This window comes from Triturus cristatus, chromosome 12 (genome assembly GCF_964204655.1).
Source record: "Triturus cristatus chromosome 12, aTriCri1.1, whole genome shotgun sequence".
NCBI classification, from domain to species: domain Eukaryota; kingdom Metazoa; phylum Chordata; class Amphibia; order Caudata; family Salamandridae; genus Triturus; species Triturus cristatus.
The window spans coordinates 145823635-145850143 of NC_140595.1; the positions used below are offsets into that span (position 1 = coordinate 145823635).

The 26509-nt window shown below is 46.2% G+C and overlaps 1 protein-coding gene across 4 annotated transcripts in view; it reads left to right on the forward strand.

Annotated features, from left to right (window-relative positions):
• The first annotated feature begins 5737 nt into the window (after window positions 1-5737).
• The window catches only part of LOC146772936 (rho guanine nucleotide exchange factor 11-like), an 896981-nt gene continuing 876209 nt past the window's right edge, over window positions 5738-26509 (forward strand). For all 4 annotated transcript variants that reach the window (XM_085639320.1, XM_085639323.1, XM_085639321.1 and 1 more), the window contains exon 1: window positions 5738-7157. In XM_085639320.1, the coding sequence (XP_085495446.1) occupies window positions 7123-7157 (35 nt within the window). In that variant the 5' untranslated portion in view covers window positions 5738-7122. The remainder of the gene's footprint in view (window positions 7158-26509) is intronic.

Consider the following 26509-nt stretch of genomic DNA (forward strand, 5'->3'; position numbering starts at 1 on the left):
AATAGTCTAGCAACAGTAGCCCAAGCGAGATGAGAGCAGTGGCAAGCCTGCGAGCGGCACCCGCGAAGCGGGGGCCGCAAGGCGTCTAGTACCTGCTGAGGGAGGAGTCGGGAAGAGGAGGCAGCTGCGCTCGCCGCCAAGCAGCCTGGTCCTCCCAGTCCCGGTTTGGAATGTTCCAGGTAAGTATCACCCCCAAAACAGCACAGCGTCCTCGGGCAGAGCCCACAATAGTCCAGCAACAGTAGCCCAAGCGAGATGAGAGCAGTGGCAAGCCTGCGAGCGGCTCCCGCGAAGCGGGGGCCGCGAGGCGTCTAGTACCTGCTGAGGGAGGAGTCGGGAAGAGGAGGCAGCTGCGCTCGCCGCCAAGCAGCCTGGTCCTCGCAGTCCCGGTTTGGAATGTTCCAGGTAAGTATCACCCCCAAAACAGCACAGCGTCCTCGGGCAGAGCCCACAATAGTCCAGCAACAGTAGCCCAAGCGAGATGAGAGCAGTGGCAAGCCTGCGAGCGGCTCCCGCGAAGCGGGGGCCGCGAGGCGTCTAGTACCTGCTGAGGGAGGAGTCGGGAAGAGGAGGCAGCTGCGCTCGCCGCCAAGCAGCCTGGTCCTCGCAGTCCCGGTTTGGAATGTTCCAGGTAAGTATCACCCCCAAAACAGCACAGCGTCCTCGGGCAGAGCCCACAATAGTCCAGCAACAGTAGCCCAAGCGAGATGAGAGTAGTGGCAAGCCTGCGAGCGGCTCCCGCGAATCGGGGGCCGCGAGGCGTATAGTACCTGCTGAGGGAGGAGTCGGGAAGAGGAGGCAGCTGCGCTCGCCGCCAAGCAGCCTGGTCCTCGCAGTCCCGGTTTGGAATGTTCCAGGTAAGTATCACCCCCAAAACAGCACAGCGTCCTCGGGCAGAGCCCACAATAGTCTAGCAACAGTAGCCCAAGCGAGATGAGAGCAGTGGCAAGCCTGCGAGCGGCACCCGCGAAGCGGGGGCCGCAAGGCGTCTAGTACCTGCTGAGGGAGGAGTCGGGAAGAGGAGGCAGCTGCGCTCGCCGCCAAGCAGCCTGGTCCTCCCAGTCCCGGTTTGGAATGTTCCAGGTAAGTATCACCCCCAAAACAGCACAGCGTCCTCGGGCAGAGCCCACAATAGTCCAGCAACAGTAGCCCAAGCGAGATGAGAGCAGTGGCAAGCCTGCGAGCGGCTCCCGCGAAGCGGGGGCCGCGAGGCGTCTAGTACCTGCTGAGGGAGGAGTCGGGAAGAGGAGGCAGCTGCGCTCGCCGCCAAGCAGCCTGGTCCTCGCAGTCCCGGTTTGGAATGTTCCAGGTAAGTATCACCCCCAAAACAGCACAGCGTCCTCGGGCAGAGCCCACAATAGTCCAGCAACAGTAGCCCAAGCGAGATGAGAGCAGTGGCAAGCCTGCGAGCGGCTCCCGCGAAGCGGGGGCCGCGAGGCGTCTAGTACCTGCTGAGGGAGGAGTCGGGAAGAGGAGGCAGCTGCGCTCGCCGCCAAGCAGCCTGGTCCTCGCAGTCCCAGTTTGGAATGTTCCAGGTAAGTATCACCCCCAAAACAGCACAGCGTCCTCGGGCAGAGCCCACAATAGTCCAGCAACAGTAGCCCAAGCGAGATGAGAGCAGTGGCAAGCCTGCGAGCGGCTCCCGCGAAGCGGGGGCCGCGAGGCGTCTAGTACCTGCTGAGGGAGGAGTCGGGAAGAGGAGGCAGCTGCGCTCGCCGCCAAGCAGCCTGGTCCTCGCAGTCCCGGTTTGGAATGTTCCAGGTAAGTATCACCCCCAAAACAGCACAGCGTCCTCGGGCAGAGCCCTCAATAGTCCAGCAACAGTAGCCCAAGCGAGATGAGAGCAGTGGCAAGCCTGAGAGCGGCTCCCGCGAAGCGGGGGCCGCGAGGCGTCTAGTACCTGCTGAGGGAGGAGTCGGGAAGAGGAGGCAGCTGAGCTCGCCGCCAAGCAGCCTGGTCCTCGCAGTCCCGGTTTGGAATGTTCCAGGTAAGTATCACCCCCAAAACAGCACAGCGTCCTCGGGCAGAGCCCACAATAGTCCAGCAACAGTAGCCCAAGCGAGATGAGAGTAGTGGCAAGCCTGCGAGCGGCTCCCGCGAATCGGGGGCCGCGAGGCGTCTAGTACCTGCTGAGGGAGGAGTCGGGAAGAGGAGGCAGCTGCGCTCGCCGCCAAGCAGCCTGGTCCTCGCAGTCCCGGTTTGGAATGTTCCAGGTAAGTATCACCCCCAAAACAGCACAGCGTCCTCGGGCAGAGCCCACAATAGTCTAGCAACAGTAGCCCAAGCGAGATGAGAGCAGTGGCAAGCCTGCGAGCGGCACCCGCGAAGCGGGGGCCGCAAGGCGTCTAGTACCTGCTGAGGGAGGAGTCGGGAAGAGGAGGCAGCTGCGCTCGCCGCCAAGCAGCCTGGTCCTCGCAGTCCCGGTTTGGAATGTTCCAGGTAAGTATCACCCCCAAAACAGCACAGCGTCCTCGGGCAGAGCCCACAATAGTCCAGCAACAGTAGCCCAAGCGAGATGAGAGCAGTGGCAAGCCTGCGAGCGGCTCCCGCGAAGCGGGGGCCGCGAGGCGTCTAGTACCTGCTGAGGGAGGAGTCGGGAAGAGGAGGCAGCTGCGCTCGCCGCCAAGCAGCCTGGTCCTCGCAGTCCCAGTTTGGAATGTTCCAGGTAAGTATCACCCCCAAAACAGCACAGCGTCCTCGGGCAGAGCCCACAATAGTCCAGCAACAGTAGCCCAAGCGAGATGAGAGCAGTGGCAAGCCTGCGAGCGGCTCCCGCGAAGCGGGGGCCGCGAGGCGTCTAGTACCTGCTGAGGGAGGAGTCGGGAAGAGGAGGCAGCTGCGCTCGCCGCCAAGCAGCCTGGTCCTCGCAGTCCCGGTTTGGAATGTTCCAGGTAAGTATCACCCCCAAAACAGCACAGCGTCCTCGGGCAGAGCCCACAATAGTCCAGCAACAGTAGCCCAAGCGAGATGAGAGCAGTGGCAAGCCTGAGAGCGGCTCCCGCGAAGCGGGGGCCGCGAGGCGTCTAGTACCTGCTGAGGGAGGAGTCGGGAAGAGGAGGCAGCTGCGCTCGCCGCCAAGCAGCCTGGTCCTCGCAGTCCCGGTTTGGAATGTTCCAGGTAAGTATCACCCCCAAAACAGCACAGCGTCCTCGGGCAGAGCCCACAATAGTCTAGCAACAGTAGCCCAAGCGAGATGAGAGCAGTGGCAAGCCTGCGAGCGGCACCCGTGAAGCGGGGGCCGCGAGGCGTCTAGTACCTGCTGAGGGAGGAGTCGGGAAGAGGAGGCAGCTGCGCTCGCCGCCAAGCAGCCTGGTCCTCGCAGTCCCGGTTTGGAATGTTCCAGGTAAGTATCACCCCCAAAACAGCACAGCGTCCTCGGGCAGAGCCCACAATAGTCCAGCAACAGTAGCCCAAGCGAGATGAGAGCAGTGGCAAGCCTGCGAGCGGCACCCTCTTGCCGAGATCTTTTACAAGCAAATGGAAAAATGAATTGGCTTTATGCCTGTGCCCAGCTTGTGGCCTGGATCCTGAGACTGAGGTACATTCTTGTTTTTTTGCCCGCAGTACCTGGGTTCTTGTCGAAAGTGGATTTGACCAATCTGTCTGAACCTGAAGTAACCAGATATTTAGTAGCCCAGAGAATTCTGAAAAGTGACAGTTCTCCCTTAATTGTGTTTGCAGTCAGCCACTTTTTAGCAAATGTTTGGTACAAACGCAGTAATATCTTTTTACAAACTGCTTTGTGATCACTAATGAGCATGATCAATACTCTGGATCTTGTGTACTGTTTTTCATTCATGCAGATCAGTTAGAGTTTAGAATGTGACTCGTACGCTGCCTACTTATACCTGGTTTTATGATGTATGTAGCACTGGCACTTCCTGATTATGGCATTTTTCACATTGTATTTTTAATTGATTTTATCTTAACATGATTGTTTGTATCTTTGGAGATGAATGCGTACTTTTAATGAACATCACAGCCCTACAGCAATCTCTAAAATCATGAATTTTTAAGTACTATTTTTTTTATATTCGCGCCATATATGAATTTGTACTGTTTCTGTGTGTACTTTGATGGTTTTTCGACAACAGAATAAAGTATTTTACTACTACTATTCCGACATTACTAATAAAGCAAGCACAGGAAAGGTTTCCGTATTAAAAAAAACAACTAAAGATTTTACAAAAAATGCACATGTAGGTACCTGTTCCCAGCCCGTCCAGAAGAATGTTAAACATAACTAAACCAAATTGCAAGCAACCTGGGGCCTTATTACACATTATCATTGTATGGGCCCAACGCACCTTTCAAAAGGTGCGCCGGGTGCAAACAATGATAATGCGCCCCATTAAGGTGTATGCGCTGCATCCAGGGCAGCCACGACTTCGCGCTGCCCTGGAGGCAGCGCATTCATGTGAAAACACGGAGCACCTGTTCTGTGTTTTCACAGTGCAGGCGGCATCCACCTGCACTTTCAAAGGGAATTACAGATCCCCTTGCAGGCGGGTGCAGTCAGTGACTGCACCCTCCAGCTAGCGGATGTCTGGGGGGGTCCATGGGACCCTCTTTACCCCAGTGAAGAGGGCTCCTCCACGGTGGCGCACTGACAGAGCGCCACCTTTTAAATGGCGCACTGTCAGTGTGCCTCTGGAGGGCTTCTTTGACGCTGCGCCTGCATCTGTAATACGGCGCGGGCGCAGAGTCAAGGGAATTCTCTCATTTGCATAGGGCACGCCCCTACGCAAATGAGGAACACCCTCTGAAGGTAGCGCTGGAGCTTTAAGTGCACCAGCGCTATTGGTATTATAGAAGGGGACGAACAAGCGTCTGCGCCCTCTTCTATGATACCAAAGTGCCCCGGGGGCACCTTCTGTAATATAGCCCCTGGTGCTTTTCTGCCTTCCTCTGTGGCCACATTAAGGCCCTTTTGGAATTCCACTCTGCAATGTAGTCACTCCAGCTAGTGACTTATTATCCAAAAATTATTTTGGGAAAATCTATATATTTTCGTATACATTTCAACAGCACACTCCAATCTTGTCACATAGATATGCAAAAGACACATCAAACATTACTCGGTATGTTTAAATCTCTCCTGCGTTATGGTCAAACATAATCTGATTTTATTTGTTCTAGGAAAAGTACACCTGTTGCTCCCACCCTTTCTTATATATTCAAAAGCGCGTTGCCGCATGGCATATGTATTTGTATTTAACCGCTACATGTATTTCAGTTTAATGCGTTGCACCTACTTTACCCTACACCCATTCTTTAGACTGTGGCATTGGTTCACTTGTTTGTTTAGCAAACATACGCCCCCGCCCCTCACCGCACCAAAAATGTCCCTCGTGACGACTTTCTACTTTCGGTTTCTATTTTATGTTAATTGTGCTGATCGAGGGAGGAAGAGAGAGCAGCGAAGAAAGCCCACAGAAACTACTAATTACCCTCTGCAAACTCTAATCTTTTTTTCAATTAAAACTCTTTCCTTCCCCTCTTATGAAGGGGAGGGAGGAGGACAGAGATTGGAAGGGAGAAAATAAGCAGGAGGAGGGGATGGAAGAAGGAGGAGGGGGCGAGAGAGCCCTGGATGCCGCTCTAGCTGACACAGAAGGCAGGCTCCGCCTCTTTTCCTCCTCTTCCTCCTCTAGCAGTGTGTGGTTTGTGTTTATGCCAGGCCGTGGTCAGTCCCTCTCGATGTCGTGTTCACCCAGGGGGAGGGGAAACTGCAGCCAGGAGGAGGGGATTGAGAGAGAGCGAGAGACAGCCGCAAACCAAAAAAAAAAAGCCCTGTGATTTTTTTTATCTTCCCAATCTGCACTACACAAAAAAGGAGAAAAAAAGCCCAAGGAGGAGCAATATACTTGGGGCGACTGCAAGGACAACCTGTGCTGCTTTTTGGTTTGATTTCGTTTTTACGTTCTGGGATTTTTTGAGGGTGCTGTTTTCTGCCGTTGCTTCCTTTTTCCCCCCTCGTTCTCTGTTGTGTGTTTAACGGGAGCGAGAGAGGGAGGGAGCGAGACAGGGAGGGGAGCCACTGGGCCAGGCATGCCGGACTAGGAAAGGCTGGGGATTCTAAAGGCCTGAACACTGGGTGATTGTGGTTGGGAGAGGTTACAGGGAGGAGGGTGGGTCGGTTCTAGATCCCGTTAAAAATAACACAAAAATTAGATGCAGACGAGTCAGCAGGGACTGCGACTCCCTTTTTTTCTCCCTCTGCATGGGGGTAGAGCGACATAAAAAAAGGAAATGGTTTTTGCCATTCTGGAGTTTGTAAATAGCTGGCGAAGGGCACATAACGTTTCTAGATAGCCAAATGTATTCTTGCTTGCCTAAAAATACAAATAGAATTGTGGTTGTATTGTCATCAGCAATTTGGATGCTTGGTTATGAGCGGGTACTTTTGGAAGTAAAATAACGTTGTTTTTCAGGGATTTTAGCTCGTCTTTTTTTATTGGACCCAGGCATTTACATGAGTTAAAGTTTTCAGAAGTGCTTTTAGTATTCTTTCACATTTTAGTGGTTTAAGCCTAAATATTTTAGCAGCAGGGATTGACTTAGCCTGGATATGTACATATGTATGTTTTTATTAATGTATTTATTTGTCAAACAGCTGTAGGCTAAGCGTTTGGTATAAACATGCATAAATCTATGTAAATGCATGTAGTTTATTTCTTGTTCAGTGTAAAACTGAGCTTTAAGTAGATTCCTAACACCCACATTTATGTTTTACCTTTGCTTTTCCCTTCCCAGCAATAAAGACCGCTCCTAAACAGTGTTATTGTTAAGAGTGTAATATTAAAAAGCACCACTATTTCATGCATGTATTTTTTTGTATGGGAGAGTAACTTTGAAATAAATACACAGCACCCTCATCTTTTTCGTACAGAGAAGGCACCTTTTTTTATTTTTTATTTCTGAATCCATCTCATTTTATGCGCGAAAGTGAGAAACGGACCATGGTAACCCTAAAAATGATAATGAACCTGCAGCTGCCAGGCTCATGAAACCTCATCTGCCCCGGAGAGCAAATGATTTTTGCCACACTGTCTTATTTTCATATACTGCAATTTTGACAGTCAAACTGGATTTGGCATCAGAAGAAGATCTTCAGGAATCATGAGTGTGAGACTGCCCCAGACTGTGTTAGACAGGTAATTACGAATTTACTTAACTATTAAAAAAGCTGCATGATCACTCAGTTTTGTATATGAAGCGTTGTGGTTATTTATTTGAAGTCAGCCAAAGAGTACAAATATATTTTGAAATGATTCGTCATGCTCGAAGTACCTTTTTTATAAACAATAATATTGTATTAAATGCCAATAGAGTATTCTTTGCAGGTCTTAATAACCTGTATTTTTATGCTACAAGAGAGCATGAGTGCAAAATAGGAGGTGGTGTGCGATAAGAATAAAAATTAGGCAATTTTGCACCTCAGCCCTCCTGCTCCGATTTTGCAGACATTGCTACTATTCATAGACATTAATATTCTTAGAGTTCAGTCACTGTCAAGTTGTAATCATTCTTTATCAAAGTTGTCAATTGCTGACCACGTGAGTATATTTTAAAGAGTGGTTGTCGGGTTTAAGGCCTTTACTTCAAAGAGAATTGGGATGAGAATTTAGGTCCAGTTTTAAGGACTCTTAATTGGGTCAATTTTTGTAGATTCATTCCATGGGTCATTGGTGTAGTTGAACGAGGGTCTAAGATTCTTTCTGATGTTTGTCATTTGAAGCTAGTTATGCTTTGTTGGATTGCTGGAAAGCTTTGAGCCATTAATGGGTTAGTCAGGAATGTCTGCATTGCTGGTCATCATACAGAACCCCTATGAAATGGGTTAGTCAGTGTACTTCTGACACCAGTGCTCCATACTTTGGGCACTGAATGATTGAGCTTAGATGGCTGCATCTTTCTGCAGTGACAGAATGAGCACTAATGCACCTTACATGTTTTGATGTTCACTTTTTTGTTTACGCTGTGTTCTAACCATTAAGTAGTTGTTGATCGGAGTTCATTCATATGTTGCTTATTAAATTGTGCAGTTGCATAGATTATCTTCACGTATAGCAAATGTTTCCAATGTATTATGTTTGGACAATGTGCTTCTTTCCTGTTTGTTGGGACAGTTGATATACTGGCAGTAAGGTACCACAGAGACAACATATTGTGATCTAGAAAACCAAAGTGACAATGTTTCAGCCTTTAGCCATAAGTTGTCTTCAGTACTTAAACAGGAATGCAAGAGGTCAGGTGTTATTGTTTTTAAGATTTAGGTGTTTTGCATACACTTTGGACAATACTGGAGTGTGAGGTTGGTTGTGAGGCAGGCATCTAACATGGTTCATTCTTTTGCAATGCTCCTTTTACTTTGCCTGAACTATATTAATTGTGGTACACTATTACTACACTGATCATTGATGCTCTCTCTAAATACATTACTGTAGTTCCCAATCATTCTGTCAAAGTAGGCTTCATACACTAGTAGTTCATTGATCATACAATGGTGTAATTTGGATAAATTGTGCCCGTGAATTGCTCATTGCGGTCTCCTTCTTGGCTGGTGGTGAAAAGGAGCCTGCTGCAGGATCTGAGGCCAATGACTCTACCTGCTTTAGGAGATGTAGTTGTCTTGTATTCATAGCTACATTTTTTTCTTTGGGTAAGTTGTCCCTCTGTAGACTGCTCAATTTTCTGATATAGTGCAACGTCTTTAAATAGTAGTGTTTCTTTGATCCTTTTTATGTATATTATGATAGTGTACTAAAAAGATCTACTTCTTAGTCGTTTCCTACCTCTGCATAAATTGATATTGGATGCTTCTATCATGTTGGAGGCCGAAGTAATTATCAACGTATTGATATACTTGGAAAAGACAGTTGAATGTGCATGAGGAGGTTGACCGAAAGTTAGTGGATTCCCATCGTTGTGCAACTGAACAAAAAGGAAAGTTGACTTTGTGCACATATCAGCTATCTCAATAGTACTAATAGGACAGTACTGATAGGATTTCTGGGGTTGCTGTGAGGGGAGATAAGGTATTTGCTAGAGTAATTATTAGTTACTGCAGAACTGATTTGGATTTCAGAGCATAGTCTTTGGTCCATGGTGATTTTGTGGTTGGTTAATTGTTGAAGAAAACTACTGCTTCACAACTGTAATTGCTTTGTCATACAGCTGTATACACCCTTCATTTGAAAATGCATTTTTATTGAAATTTAGTAGATACAATTATACCCTCTTACAGCAAGGTACTGATAAGGTGTGCGTAAAAAAAGACGAAAAAAATAGGCCTGCAAAAGAAATACACAAACAAAACTAGAACTGTAGCACAGGTAGTACATTATACTCCCCCCCCCCCCCCCCCCCCAACAACACGGGAATTAAATTTAGACTGGTATGCAGCCAAGATCCGTACAGAATAGGGGGTCGACAGCTGGTGTGTATGCTGCCTGCCTATGATGGACCCATCGGGTATATAGAGGGTAGGTCGATGCCCCTGTACGTTGCCAGAGGTAAAAAACAACAATTCTCCACTGGTATGATTATACAGGACAATTAGAAATGAATGTGAAACACATTGCAAGGAAGACCAGCATTGGCATAGCCAATAGGTCTCGCCTTTGGGACCTTATAAGTGTCTAGCTGTGCAACAGTTGCATAACTAAATACTTATAAGGTCCCAAAGCGAGACCTATTGGCTATGCAAAGCGGCCGTGGGGCCGCGAGTGAAAGTGATCGCGATCAAACATCAAAGCTGCCGTGCGGCCGCCAAAGTGAAAGTAATCACGGTAAATCGCGGCGCGCTCACCCACGCACATGCACTGTAGCTCTAGGCTGACCTGGTAGCACTTTTTGGAGCCCTCTCAATAAGTCTCGCCAGACCAGTGAATGCGCTGGGTCAGGCGAGACCTAAAAAAGGGAGACTCAGTTCAGATTTTTGAATAGTGCACTTGGCATCATATATTTACAAAACGTAATAAAGTACAGTTGTAGCAGCACTGTAGACATAAAATGCGAAAAAACTACGCAAATTGGACTTGGTGCTCAATTGTGTAAGTGATGATGCAAGTGACAATGTGTAATCAGCGGAATACGGCGCAACATACAATTGGTGGATAGAAATATACAGTGAGTGTTGGTGGTTTTAGCAATAATTTAACAAGTTTGTTCACTGAAGACAATTATTTGGTTGAACCACAGAGAGTAATGCGCTATTATTTGCGCTGAACGGTCGAAGATGTTTGGACCCTTTTAACTCGGGATCATCTTCAGAACCGGGTTGCTGAAATTAGAGCTGCACGGTGCTGAGGTGGACACGGTCCTGTGTCCCTGGAGGGCGAGGTAGCAGTAAATGAAATGGTGTGGGTAGGATTCCCAGCCAGGATATCCTGGATTAGAAACACGGAAATAGTTGCGTGTAGCGAGCGATGCCGTGTCACGGAGGGAACATCGGCAAGTAGAAAGGTTAAGGTGGTGGAAACTCTTCGTTGTACCCCGAATCGGTACCGGTGGGGGAGCTTTTGTCAATACGGAGTGAATCTGGGGTATCGCGGGGGCGTCGGGGATGACGGCTCCTTGCTGCTCCTGTACGTTGTTGCCCAGCGGGCCCATATCTTTTTGTGTTTCTGTGGGCAGCCCCTCGCCTTGAATACTGCTATTTCCAATCCCATGCAACTGTCCAAGCTACGCTTCCACACCCCGAGAGATGGCGGCGTGGTCCTCTTCCAATGTTGGGCGATGTCCCTTTTTGACAGAGAGTCCCTTTTTGACAGAGAGAGACCCAGAAACAGGAGTTGCTGTTTATAGTGGTTTCCCCCAATCCCATCAGTGCTATGTAATAAAAATAGTTTAGGCTCTGGGGTGAGATGCGAATATAAGACCCTCGCCAGGCACATGACTACCTTTCGCCAATATAGCTGGAGGGCCTTGCAACTCCACACCGTGTGGAAAAAAAGTCCCCTCCTCTTCCTTGCACCGAAGACAGGTAGGGTGCTGTAAAATTCCAATACGCCAGAGCCGAGACCGTGTATAGTAAGATCTATGGACATATTTGAATTGGATCAGGCGGTAACATGTCGCTAATGCTGCCCCCTGTGGACTCACCAGTGCCTCCGTCCAGGCAACATCAGCGATGCCTGGGATGTCTGCTTCCTACGCCAAACGGGTTGCATTTAATGTCGTGTCGTGTGTGACTAAGGTTTGGTAGATCTGATGGATTTTATGTGCCCTCAGGTCCCCCATTAATAGTCGGTCCTCCAGAGGGTGAAACTCCGATAGCTCATCTCAGGTGCAGATCATTGGGGTTAGAGCATTTCGAAGCTGTAGATACCTGTAAAATTGGTTGCGGTGGAGATGAAACTCTGCTTGGAGCTGTGAGAAGGATTTAAGGACTGTTCCCTGCATAACGTCCCCTAGCGTCGAAATACCAATCCGGTCCCATGTACGGAAATCCGTCAGTGAAGGTACTGGTCGGAGGCAAGTTCCCTGCCACAGTGGAGTCGTCTGCGGCCCCTCCATCCCATCACTGTCACCATGCACAGCCAGATTTGAATAATTACTTTGTACGCTGGGGTCAAGTGATCTAAGTTTAATTGGCTGTAGAGGAGACCCAGAAGAGACTCCGTACCCATTGCACGCCTCTCGACTGCGAAAGCCAGGTCCGCATGCGAACTGTACCACTATTCATATATGTACAGGCGAGTATAGTCTGGGAAGAGCATGATGGTGTGGGAGTTGTAGACCAGCTTCTCTCTGTGCATTCTGGCAAATTGGAGGATGGTGTCCCGTTCGCCCGGGGAAGGGGGGGGGGGGGTGTCTCTGAGTCATCGCCCGGTGGGCCCACTTCACGACTAAGCAGGGGGACAGATCGCATAACAGGCCCCCTACGAGGACCACGTTCACCGGACCATGTTCATCAGACACCCAGTGTCCCCCCTCGGTATGCTTCTGTTGCAAAAGGCCACCTGGGACAGGCCACCACTGCGCCCTCTGAAGGAGAAGATGGGCACGAGTCCAGGTGTCCCAAGGCCAACGGACCCTGCACTACACCACTGCCCAGGCCCTGGAACCAACTCAGACTCCACCCATCCCCCCCCCTCCCGCGCACGACCACCAAGCAGCACTTCTAGGCGTGAGGAATTTAGTCACCGCACTGCGCGCTGACACCCTTCAACTTTTAAGCCATTGTTATTCAACTTAAAACATAGCCATCTCTTTTCACTAGCCAAATCATCTGTCCCCTTTACGGTATGGGCCTTATGAGTTGCTCATAATCTGACTCATGCATAAACTCCTATCTACAAATTGACCAGAATTACGAGTTTGAAGGTACTTCACGTATCTGATAAATATTGGTTGTGTTAAATAACTCAAGCTTTGAGAGCAGCATCTGCCGAAATATACCGGTGGACAAAATACTGTAGTTACCGTATCATGTGGACTTTGGTGTGTTAAACACCAAAATCTGTATATTATTGCTCATGGACCTGTAATAGATGTTATTTATCACACCCGATAAATGTATCCTCTGGTATCGTTATTTATTGTGGCGATAAATAACACCATTCCTCTTAATCAGGGCTTAACTTTCTGCTAAGAGCTGTGGTGTGATGCAACATTTTTGTTGTTGATATTTTAAATTTTGACATGGAAATTAACTGATTGGGGAATTGATTGAGGATTTGTATGTGCTGTGTCTTTGTTTCTTTATTAACATTAGGTCCAGGGCAGGGGTCTTTTTGTGGCTAGGAGAGGTGCATAGTGCTGGTGTCTAATATGAAGAATGTGAGGAATAATGTGAGAGTATCTTCCTCTTGTTCCATTTGGAGATTGAAATATGTCACCAGGGAGGGGCAACCGGCAGGAAGTGAGGTTAGTTCTTGACCGTATGTTTTGTACTAAATTATGGCTGAGTACCTGGATGTATGCTGGCATTATGCGATTCGATTTTATTCTCTTAAGGGTGTTTGGATGATAATAGAGAGATGGGGACATGGGGAGGTCGAGCTTGTGATGTCATAGTCAGTAGAAATGGTAGGCACGGTACCGGTGTTTCTATCTTTGGTTGATAATCCAGTTATGCCTTTACCATTTTTATACCAGGTGAAGTGTTCCCAATGCTGATTATGGTTACCTGAGATAGTATTTTCCTGGAAGGAATTTGCATCATTTGAGACCAAGAACAAATAGCATGGTTTATTGTTCCTGGTGGGAATGTCCTTAGTTTAAAAAAAAAAAAAAAAAGTCAGTTTTACTCGAGCACAATTTGGTGCTATTGTGTTTTGTCCCGAATCAAGGTATTTGAGCCAGATTACTGAGCGGGTTTGATGAGTGGTATTTGAGGAAGTTGTGCCTAGGCTGGGAGTGATAGAATTTAAGATGTATTGCCATGTGCGTCATGAAGTCTTACCTGCTATGAGGCTCTCTTCGTTTTAGGTTTGGTGGCCATAATAACATCACACAAAAAGTTGCGGGCTATTTGATTGTGAGACGATTCAGCATGTGATAGCTGTAGCATGCAGCAATGGGGTTATCTCGCTATACTTTAGGTTTAGAAGGTGTCATCAGCATGGCATCACCTTTGATTGACAGTCGTTTGTTGTGCAAAATCATCATTGGTACAACATCAAACTGAGTGTGGAGAACTTACAAGAGCACAAATCGAACGAACTTGTAAAATGTAATCTGCCTTTTTGCAAAATAAACAACACTGCGGTTTCACATTTAGAATTAAAATGCGCGTTCAGATCCTCATCAGAAGGAGTGTGGAATGTTGTTTAGGAGCATAAATTTCGTTTGGAAGGTAAAACAGAATTATGTGCAAAACTAACCCTGGTGGAACATCATCACGACTGTAGAAAAACATGAAGCTTTAAAAACACAGCAAAGAGCAAAATCACCTTTTGTTTCAAATCACCCTTGATGCAACACCAACAAGAATGTGGAAACACTGGAAGGAATAAAAAAACTTTGGGGTACAAGAACACACTAGACACATCACTTTCAGGTATAAAGTCATCCTTGGTGCAACATCTACAGCAGATTGGAAAAAACGTTTGGGAGTAAAAGTTATTTTAAGATGTGCAAACCTTTTAGGGTGCAAAATCAGCAGCTGTGTGGAAACACCTCTCAGGATAAACACACAGTTATCCAAAGTGTTTTTCAGTGCGAGACCAACCGTTGTGCAGCATTTGCAGGAGCGGTGAGACGCTTTTAGGAGCAAAAATCACATTTAGTTGCATTATTGTAAAATCAGTTGAAATGAGGCGTCATTTAAGTGCAAAACCGCTAAGTACAGACTGAAAACGTAATAAAATATACCATTAGGTATAAATGGTTTGCAAGCAAGACCTTACATTTAGTTGACAACACATTAAGGTGAAAAGTAAGGTACTACTATGTTACACCCTAAAGCTGTTTGTCTCTTAAAGGAGCCAAACTACTTTAAGGTGTAAGATAAGCAGAAGTGTGTAAACACTTTTAGGCGCACATATAGTAGTCCGGAGGAAAATCTCCTTTGGGTTAAAAATCGCATTTGAGTGCAAAAATCACTGTTAGGTGCAAAACCATCCGTGGGACGTTAGCAGGGGTGTGGAGATGCATTTAGTTGCAGAAATACACTTGATCCAAAGTTGTGAGGCTCGTGGCATCTAAACTACGTTCACAATCACTAGGCTCATAGGGAAAATCTGGCAGCAAGTTGTCACATAAGGTGTAGCAGATTGTACTGCATTATAATATCACAGTTGTTTGACAGCACCATGAGGGGCACCATACCTGTATGAATGTGGGAAATATTTAAGAGTGCGAATCACATGAAGGTGTGAAATCATTTTTAGGTGACAAATGCAATTTAACCAGCATTGGTGTATGACATTTGGGTGTAAATCCTATTAAAGTGCAAAGTGATCCGTGGCGGAGCAGGAGTGGGGGGCACTTTTAGGAGCACAAATGAGACCCCATTGAACTGCATGTATGCATCACCTTCTATGTACTGCGATGCGAAGTTCCCAAAAGGCAGGATGACTGATAGATCTAATAGTCATTAGACAACCATGAGACTGAAATACGCCTTGCATTTGGTCCAAAGTCTGTACAACACTCTCTTTAAGTCTGAAGAAGTTTGACTCTGAGAAACTAGTGGTGTAAGAGGGCCGACCCTTAGCTGATATTTGTGAATGTTTTTGGGATTGAAATCTCTCGCCGCCTTATGATCACTTCAACAGACTTTTTGTTGCCACCAGAAGGCTTGTTATTGTGCCAGCGGGCTTCTTCCCGCTTCTGTCAGGCCCTAGCTGTGTACACCATGTTCTCAGGAGTTTTCTACTAGATTCCAGTCGGCTGCGGTCCAGCCCTCTCCTTTTTTTTCAAAGCTGGAAACCGACAATATAGACACAACTACGACATTGCTACAGCACGGAACATCGCACCACAACCTGGCCAGCTAAAAACTGAAAACATCCTGTTGATCAGCATCCCTAGCCCTTTGTTGCTGGTGACATTTCCATCAGTACATACACGCAACACAGGATGTACACACGCACCTCTTTCCGTACACCATCGCAACAAAAGTAGGCACAAGGAGAGAAAACGCAAGCCTTAAGCTGAAGTAAAGCTCCCATATCTATGTAAACATTCACCAATATGGTGACTTAAAATACTTGAACAATTTTGGGATTTTCAAAGTGGGAGACAAACGCTGTATCCTACAACCCAAAGAAGCTCACAGCACAGGTGTTGCATAACTTTTATGCAACTTGGAATGTTTTCTAACCCATGACCGAACAGGATAGCTCAGTCATTACATGTTCACAAATGCCCTTCTTCAAGCCCTCCGAAAAACAAACACTCCGAAACTAAATTTTACTTATAATCCCATCATCTCTGGTGTAATGATGTGACCTCAAATTATGCTTATTTTTAACCATCTCCGGCAAACCATATGGTGTCTACAGCTGCACAGTGAATGTAGAGATACAAGCCGGGGAAATATAAAAAATAATAATATGGTAGACAGGCAGCTGTGGATTTGTACTTTCAGCGTCTGCTTCGAACTCCTACCAAGACTACAGAAAAAATGTGAAATATCTTCAGAGACATAATTGTGTAACTCAGGATGTCCTGTTTCTCATTCCGCAACACTGAGCCTGCAGAGTGAATCACACAGAAGAGCATACACTTCACATCTCAACATTGTCACAGTCCCTGCCTCTCACATTAGAGTAAATGTCATCGACAGTGAGTTTCATCCAGACCTGTGTTACGATCCACTCTTTTTTGACTGTACATGGAGCCTCTACTCGAGAAACAACTGTTTTATTTCTGCTGTTTATCCTAAACTGGTATTGAAAGCACTACGTTTACAATTGGGGTGTTTAAATGAAGTGGAGCTGCTAATTGAAAACTCTTGACGCGTATATTTTCAGATTTAATCCGTGTATGGTGATGGGCCACCAAACCTACAAAACATGATAGGAGGAATGGTTGCAATAAGTCTAACCATTGGCAATCACTTTGGGTGGAATTTCAACTCTTCTTTGTTTTGCCCACCATGCTACCCAAGTTTGGATCCATCCATATGCAAATCAGTCTTGACCCTGCTCCAGTAAAAACAGTCCAGACCGACTGTCCGGCCAGGTCCTGAACTGGAACAAGCAACCCAGAACCAGCGTTGCCCAAATTGGGGGCTCTTCAGTTGGGCGTGGCTTGGTTCCAGTGGCACAGTGAGCAAGGGTCTCCTGTCTGGACAAACCCTTTTCCACTTAGGGCGTAACTTAAAACACCTAAAAGGTGATGGGAGGAATACTTGCAACAAGTCCTAATAACCACTGGCAATCTCTGGGGCTAACATTTCATCCCGTTGTTCCTTTTGCCAACCATGCCATCTACATTTGGACCTAGCCATATGCAAATCAGCCTTGACCCTGCTCCATTAGGAACAGTTCAGCACGACCTGCCTGGCCAGGTCCTCCCTGCACTGCAATACAAGCAACCATAGACTCGTTTTGTTTTGATCGGGGGTCTTTCATCATCGTAGCTTGGATCCAGTGAGCAAGGGACACTACATGATATAATTGCGGGAATGGGGAATGTTGGTCTTTCTGTCTTTAGTTTAAACAATTGTGTTAGCAAAGTATTTGGATGCTGTTAGACATTCTTCTTTAAAAAAATAATGTATTTGAAAATATGCAGTGTGTTCAATAACAATCATGAGTAGAATTAAAAAAAAAAGATCTAAGAGTGAATAAGCAGGTCTTTAAATAATTTTTTTTTAAAATCTGATGAGCGTGTTCAAGCCATAGTGACAGTGGCAAGGAATTCCTCCTGTGCGGACCCTCTGGTATGATGGGTGAATTGGTGTAGGGTGACGAGAGGAAATTATCTAAATGTGCCTTACTTTGTAGTTCTCAATACTTGCATACCATTGGCACAAATAATGTGTCTAGTGAGTGTCTGGTTTCCTTTGCACACATCATCTAAAAGTATGCTTGATTTGTGAGTGGATATAAGTTTCCTCTCAAGGCCCAAATTCACGAAGGACTTTATTACCCTGTTAATTACACCTGGTCTGCTTTTGATCAGAGCACTTCTTGGCCCTGTTTTTTGTTCAGTGCCAGGTGTGAAAGTGTCCTCTCTCCTTCACTTGTCATCTTCTTTCCTTCCCATGCTTCACTCCAATTTGAGCCCTTGACCAAGTGACCTACCTGTACCTACACAGATGGGATTCCCTTAGAACATGACACTCTCCCTCCTTTTTCCAGAAAGATGTTGAGGTTATCCGTCAGTGCTTGTTGACCTTCATCACATGGTGCGGTCAACTTGGGGTATTGGATGTGCAGCATTCCCGGGATTACCTTTTGTGTCTTGGGATAAAGCCATCTGAAGAGTAGTGTTGACATTTAGATATTTCTGGATGTATTACACATTTCAGGTCTTTAGTCCATAGAGACACTAGTTCTTTTTACATGGATGGCCTGGTTGGGCACACCATTAAAGGTGATATGATTTTTTTTCTTTCTGTTTTATCTCTGTTGCGAACGGTAATTTTACTAATACGCACATACAGACAGACATTTGTTATGTTCGTGATAAACAACACATTGAGTGCTGTCACTGTTGCGCATGGTACACGTTTTAGCTTATGTCGCATTGCATTCAAGATACAAAGCAGCATATAACACCACGTTTTATGTTGTGATTTTTGAAGAGGTAGCAAGTCTTCTCTGAACTCCTTCATTTGGCTTTTTGTTTTCCATTTATTCCACAATGATGTGCCTTTAGGTAGAGCAGGTTTTCTGTAGGGCGGCAGGTCAGTCTTACACCTCCGAAGACCAGCTCTGCAGACTAATAGCTTGGACGTCATGACGCATTCAGGCTGCGATAGTTTGTCAGAGCATTTACAATGTGGCACAATTTCATTGTGTTTACACCCATGATGTCTACATTTGGAAACCTCACCCACTCTCTAAAGGATCTTATATGTTTCAGTGTAATGAATACCGCCCTCTACTCCCACTTTTGCTGTCAGTGGACATCAATAACTTGCTTGTGCAATCCCTTATGTATATATGACACTGTGGTCCTGCATACCATGACCCCAAGCACCTCATTCTTTTACTGGAGTACGTTTAATTCATGGTCCAATCCCAGTTAATATGGGTTACTTCTGTTTAGGAAATCCATGATTTTAGAGAGTAGGCTGGCTCACTTAGGCCCTGAATTAGAAGACTGTTTTCCTCTGACTATGTCCGTCTGTTCCACAGAACGTACAACTTGGTTGATGTGGCGTAAAATTTGGAAACCTCAAAGCTTCCTTACCATGTAAACGATTGTGTAACGTGGAACCTGGAAAGCAGGTTGACGGTCATAGCAAGGAGGCTCATTAGCTGAACAGTGGCATTGCTGAGGAGGCACATACCAGGCAATTCAGCTTTCAGGATATGAACTATCATTTCATGAACAGATCACTATTGCATAATTTTCTTGTATTTATTATTTTAATCTTGGGAGAAGATGGTGCCATGTTCAACTTTACCGCCCCTGCCTTAGGTTCAGAAGCACACATCATGTTGCACGTTACTCCAATGTCAAACAAAGACCGTGCAGTAAGTTAACCTATACCCAGGCAAACGGGGGTGTCTTCTATGATGAAATTTTTCAAGGCCTTTCGACTTACTAACAGGCGTTGACAAGAGAGACAAGGGATTCTTGCCAATTTTCCTGGTATCTTTTTGTAACACTTCATGTGCGCTACTTTTAGACGATGAACATTTGGATCTCCTCCCTATGGTCACTCTGGCGCGATCATGATGTGTTGCTTTTTTGTTATGCTTGTCTCAGCGCTGTAAGTTTACTTAAAATGTGTCGCAATTTGTTTACGGTTTGTGAAGTGGTTTTCACAGTTGCAGTTACTGCAGTCAAGGCTATGTACAGGGTCCACTGTGAGTGAATGATTTATCACAGTGATAGCATAGCTTTATGGCTCTGAGTTTTTGGCTTTTTTTTCTCTTCCTTTGTCTTCTCCACCCTGCCATACACATCACTTCATGTCTCGCCCAGCTTCTATTCTCGACATGGATGGGTAGACCCTTGCATACACTGGGCATGGCTGAAATGTAAGGATGTTCATTAGGCTCACCACAAACTTCATGTCTAATGGCACTGAGCACCCATCGTTTTCTGATATGTGATCTTTTGTTATATGTTTATTGAATTTCTGGAAATTGCAGTGTGCTACTGTGTGCAGCACATTTTTCACATATTCATCCATCATCTCACCTTGTATCTGACAGGCTGTCTCAAAGGTGTATCACTCCTAGTTGCTTTTGCACTGAGGATTGAATCTCTCGTGTGTTTTGTATTTTTGTTGGGGTATTTCATTAGTAAGTCATAGTTGTAGCTACATACACGGTAGATTAATGGACTGATCGCATGCTACTTTGAATAGTTCTTGCATGTGCTTACACTGACCTAACATTTTAAAGTCTGACATATCAGTGGCATGCCCATGCAAACATAGTGTTTCATCATCAGTGGTGGATATTTTATTGGAGCAGATCAAGAGAAGAAATCGGTTCTGTGCTACATTGATGGCTTCACTATAAATTCATCCAAATGGTAGCGTCCTCTGTGGCCACAGTGGACAAATGGGGTTATTAACTGAAATTAGTACACTTGTGCGCTGCCTTACTTGAAAGGTGGCTCCCCGCTGCACAACACAAATGAAACATTGCAAATATGTCCTTCTAATAAATGATGCTTAGAGAAATCATTAAGCTTTTAAGAATCAGGCTAGTGTGTGGGACCACCAGCCTCTTCATACATCAAAATTGGATGTTTATGTAGTCCTTCAGTTGGCTTACAGGAGCCCCATGCACAAGGGTAAATGGTAGTGCCAGTGGGGTTTCCCAACCACAGAAGTGTGGGACAAATGGCTATCCTGCCTGGCGTATGCAGGCTTTAGGAGAGAAAGGACAGCATGAGGTAGTGCCACAGCATTAGAGGCTCCAGTGGGAGAACAGGCTCTCATTGGGTGTATGGGTGCTGTGAAGGTGGCCTACATTGGTTAGTCCACTTGAGCAATGTGAGATTTTCTCTCTGGACCCAGACACACACTCAGAACAGCAGGCTCCTTGTACAGTTTGTTACATCTGCTTTATTCCCTGTAGCGAATTGCAAGGCCATTTTGTTTTTCACAACTGATCTTTGGGTCGTGCGTCCTGTTCGTTTGCCCAGTGGCAACGTGTATGTTCTTCTCAAGCTCTTCCTTGCCTTCTGTGCCTGGAGACCTGAACTTTAGTAACTCATCTGCTTATTTTTCTGCAACCCAAATGTTGGAACGTCGCAGTATGCCATTGGAAAGCTAAGTGGGGCAGGTGGCTGTCATCCAGCTCCAGCAGTGGTTTTAAGGGAAATAAACATGATTCAAATTTGGTGACCCTCGGCCCTGAAACTTCCGCAGAACGCACCAGCACCTCAACCGTCCGATTTGGGTTTCTTTCCTCATATCCATAGAATAACAGGACATTGCATACAAAGATATTGTGTGTGTGTCTAACACCCAAGTTCATATCCCCCATGTGCTGTTCTCATTTTTGAGCGCTGGTGCCTGTGGCTCCATGGCCAGTGCAAACAGAAGCATGGAGAGGGGACAGCCCTGTCTCTTGGCTCTTCCCGCTTGCCGTTGTCCAGAAATTGTTTTCCCAGTTCAAATTCTATCTGTGGGCTGTGTATATAGTACTCCGATCCATCTAAGTATTTCCCTGACAAACCCCCATCTCCTGTAGATTGAGAGAGATATTTTTCCAGTCTAAAGTTTCAAATATCTTTTCCATGTTGATGGAGGCACCCCCTGGTTGTCTTAGTCGTTTGGTAATCTGAGTATATGCATCAGGCATCAAACATTAATTGCTGTAGTTCTACCTAGGATAAAGCCATGCTGGTGGCATCGACCAAATGCGGTAAATGTTTGGAAATGTTGTTGGACAGGACTATGTCTAAGATATTACAGTCCAGGTTAAGCATGGAAAGGAGATGATATGATGTTCCATTCAGTTTAGCGACCCACCTGTTAAAGATGGTACACTGCTCAGGAAAGTACAGTGGGGTACTGTTCCTGTAAGTATACTGTTCTAGAGCTAATACTGACTAAAGCCGTTCGATTGAAGGAGACTCTTACTGTTGCATGTCAAAGTACCAGAGTCTTGGTGCTTGAGGATAACAACAAGCTCACATTGCATGCTGTCTAGCTTGAATCAAGGGATGGGTAACCCATATACAGTTTGAAGCTGTCAATTGCCTGCTTTAATGTCATTTAATGTGCAGGAGTTCAAATTGTTTTTATTTACACCGAAGTCCAGAGAATGAGACCGATGGGCCATTACTCTGGCGAGTGTGGTTAACCCTCAGTATCAAGCTCACTGTGAGTTTGTAGAGAACTAATAAAATTATGAACATACAAAGATAGAAAGGTTAATGGTAAAACAAACACCAACCGGGCACCAAATCTGATCCCTCTGGTATAAAAAAAAGTGGAATCTCAGGTATAGGGAGTCAAGGAACCTGAGTACTTGAAGCCAAATAGAACACCTGATGGAGAACTAGCTTACCCTACAATATACAGCAGGAAGGAAGTGAGAGCATCAACCGAGGAGACACCTATTTACCATTCCAGTTTTTAAGCTTACATAAAGATCTCCTAGACCAGGGTAACCTCTCAACACACACCCTTCTTGCAAACCGTTGGCAAATAAATTAACACACTGTGAAAACAGTGTAATTTTCTGTTACTCACCTTTCATAATAAGATGTCATATGAGATGTCAACTTAACTGTTTACTCTGGTTAGAACCGAAATTCTCCCCCAGATATGTCTCACGCTAAAGGTTCTTTCACGTTATCCTAATGTAATTTTAATTTTTTGTTGTTGTTGTTAGGCAATTCTTGTTGATGAATATTGTTTCAGAGCCAATGGAAAAGAAAAGCACTGATTGGATGTTTAGAGTTAAAAATGGGCCTTCAGTTGAGACAATCTGTTCTTTTGTGAAAGCTTCGTGCTTGTGTGTGCATTTATGTCTGTTGGTCTGCAGACATGGGTACCTAACTATACTTTTGGCTGTGAGCATGGGTGTTTGTATGCATGTTGATGTATGTGCACATGGGAGCCAGTAGTTTTATTGATCTTTGTTTTTTTGTCTGTATCTGTTACTCATTTGCTCCAAGTGATCATGTGCATGTATCTCCAAGCTGGAACTACACAAAAGCCAAGGCACTAGACTTGTTCAGTGCCTGTGGGGTAGTGACATTGCTCATCCTTGATACTAGGCTGTAGTGTAATCTTAACCTAGTCTGGTGTCTTTAGTACCTTTTTTAGGTCTCGGCTAGTGTAGGCTGCGCAGACATGCGCAGTCTCGCTGGTGAGATTTTATGTTTTTGTGTAGCTTTCACTAGCGGGGTTTAAGCCCCACCCCTCTTTAAACGGTGGCTGGCGTCACCGTTTATGCTAAACGGTGGCCAGCCATTGGAAAAGAGCTTCCAGTGACGTACACTTTTCTCTTTTAGAGCCGTCCCAGTTGGACTGGCTCGCTTGACTTATGTGTGTGGTAAACGGTTTCTTATCTTTATGGGGCCATGTGTTTCAAACACATGGCCCCATAAAGACAAGAGATCACCACCGGGAGCTTCATCTGCTGTAAGCTCCTACGTCACTGCAAGCCGCGCTGGGATTGGACCAGCGTCGCAGGTTGCCTAGCAGGCAGCGGAGGGGGGGGGGGGGGGGCTCTTCTCTTGTTCTTCCAACCCACGCCTCTTTTCTCGCTCCACACCCACTATCGTTCTTTCCCTCAGCCAGCTGTCCTGCTCCTTTGATCTCTCTCTCACTCAGTGTGTCCTCCGTGAGGTTACTCACTCGCTGTCTTTCTTTCAAGCAGCCTTTGTCCTCCTCGCGTTAACCCCTATTCTCCCCTCTGCCGTCTCGCCCAAATTGTACCCCTCGATGGTTCTCACCATTTTCCTCCCAGCTCCTTCACGTCTGCCCCTCACTCTTTCAGTCTCCCGGTCTGCAGCCCTTGCTATAGGCAGTAGCCGCCTTTCTGTCTTACTTATACCGTGAGGTTACTCGCTCGCCGTCCTTCTTTCAAGCAGCCTTTGTCCTCCTCGCGTTAACCCCTATTCTCCCCTCTGCCGTCTTGCCCAAATTGTACCCCTTGCTGGTTCTCACCATTTTCCTCCCAGCTCCTTTGCGTCTGCCCCTCACTCTTTCAGTCTCCCGGTCTGCAGCCCTTGCTATAGGCAGTAGCCGCCTTTCTGTCTTACTTATGTGTTATATCCACTAGCTTTCTCGCCCAGTCTAGCCCCTTTCTTGTCTCTCTCTTCCTCTTCCCCAGTTTATTCCCGTCGCTCTCTTCCCGCCCCGAGTCTCCAACTCCTCGTTATCTTTCTCCCAGTTTATCACCACTGCTGTCTCTGTAGCTCTCTTTATCTCCTGCCTTGCTGTCTAGCTCTTCCTTGCTACCCCAGTGGTTGGGATAGCACTCTGCCAACAGAGACTATTAGCAGCCTAGCTTGCTGTCTCTCCTCTCGCTAACTGTGTTCAGCGTGGCGTCTCGTCTCAGTAACTCAGGGTTTTCTCTCTCCTAGTTAGGATGTTCCTCGTCATGCTTTCCCCTTCCCCACGGCTTACCTCGGGCTACACTCCCAATTCCCCAGCCCCTCCCCTCAAAGAAACCGAAAGGAGGACAGCTTCTAAAAATAAATCTTGAGAAAGGTCCACTTACTTTCCAAAACCAACGTTTCTGGTCCGGAGAGGCACCGTAGGATACGGGTATAAAAATGCCATATACTACTGAAATGAATAATTATTCAAAAGGTGATGCTTTCTAATACCAAACAAATGGGACCAGACACCAGCGGAAAGTGTACGTGCATGAAAGGTTGGGGCTTGTAGAGAAGCGTGCTGCTGCCCTCACGGGGCGCTGGGATGTCATGGTTTGTCAAGGCGCTCTCCTGCTGCCTGATTCTCCCACGGCAACTGCACTTCTGAACTCAGATCTGCGGCTGTGCCCCTGCAGACTTGTTAACATGCTCTAATGTGAATCAATTTTAGAAATGCAGCTGAAACCGAAAGCACAAGCTGCTGTATCTTTCCCAACCCAAAATAATAAAACAAACTTCACAGGAAATCCCTTTTCACGTGTGCAATGGGATACAATTCATGCACCAGTCCGAGGTGCGGCAGTTCGTGTTCAGTTCTGGGACAGGCCGCCAGGGGCGCAACCTCACTGCAGTCAGCCCGCGCCCCATCACACAGAATTAACGAAGCGTCCGTGTGCCGCTGAACGTGTGAGGCTGAAGGTACCGAAGTGTCCCAGCCTTGCAGCAGCTCTACTGCTGAACATGTGAAGCAGAGTTAGCGGTGCATCGGAGTGCTGTTAAACATGTGATACAGCAGGTACCCAAGTGTCCGAGCCCTGCAGCAGCTCTACTACTGAATACGTTAAGCAGAGTTAGCAGGACTTCCGAGTGCTGCTGAACATATGAGGCACCAGGTACCCATTAAGTTAAAGCCATTTGCTTTGCTATACAATACCATTAGCAAAGCAAATGGCTTTAACTTAATCAAAGGCGAGACCTATTGCATTTTCAATGCTTGTTTTTTTATTCTGTCTTTTTAGGTCGAGGCATACCAGACAGCACAGCTCTCTGGTTTCTTTTTTTTTTTTTTTACACACTTTATTGATGACTTCTTTGAATTGTACATAACAGAAATCTTTAAGCTTAGTCATTTTTAACTTTAAGCAAATAGACCGAAGCAGCGTACAGGTATTATGACACTTACTTTCCTGGAACAGGCATAACCTATTTCCGCGTGTATCAGAATACAAATAAAGCTCTCTGGTTTGCTAAAGACATCTTGGGGACATTCAGAAAGCAACCCTGGGGATGAATAATGCCGGTTGCTTACCATTTGCTTAGTGGTTTGTAACTCACATATTCTGGCTTTCTATTTGCTAGCTTTATTTGTTTTAGGCTGTCCAGAATGAGTTAATTCCTCCCAAACAGCAAAACCTTTTCACACTACCTCTCCTTGTATTCTTCCCCAAGTGCTCCTTTCTGTAAACAGGCCAGTAAATCTTGTTCTTATCTTGTCACATTTGATGTGCATTCAAAGATCGTAATCAAATGTCAGGTTCTGTCTTCAGAGGGAGCTTGGTGTTTATTTTCTTTCTCTGATTTCCAAGTGAGAGGATTTATAGTACAATCTTGCTGGATATTGGGGGTAGGAAAGATTTTCTTTTCTAGCACACAACATTGAAATGAACTACGCATGTGTTTGTAAACCATATAGTTTTATTAGTAAAACTGTATGTCTATGCAAATGTAATGGTCATTTCAATTGAAAATGTGTTGTTTGTAAAGGCAGTGTGGTACCACACCATGCATACTCCACTCCAGTCTGCACCACACTACGTCACTGCCTTTTATTCTGCACAAATCCACTTTACACCACTCCATGCCAGTGCAGTCTGCCTCAATCCTCTACTCCACGCCTCTCTACTCTGCACCCCTCTCTACTCTGCACCCCTCTACTGTAAGCCAATGCACTCTTCGCCACTGCACTCTACAACACTCCAGTCTCGGCCACTCTACTCTGCACAGCTCCACTCTACGCCACACCACGGCACTCTATGCTGATACACTCTACTCTGTACCACTATACACTACCCTGCACTCTGCACCACTTCACTGTACGCCACTCTAATTTACTTTGCACCACTCCACTCTGTGACTGCACTCTACACCGTTTTACTCCACGCCATTACACCCGATGTCACTCCGCCACTACACCATGCCACTCTACGCCACTGCACTCTACTCTGCACCACTCTGCTCAGAAACCATCTACTCTGCACCACTGCACACTGTGCCACTGACTCTGCCACTCTGCTCGACTGCACTGTATGCCACTCTGCTAAACTGCTCTTTACACCACTGCACTCTGCACCAC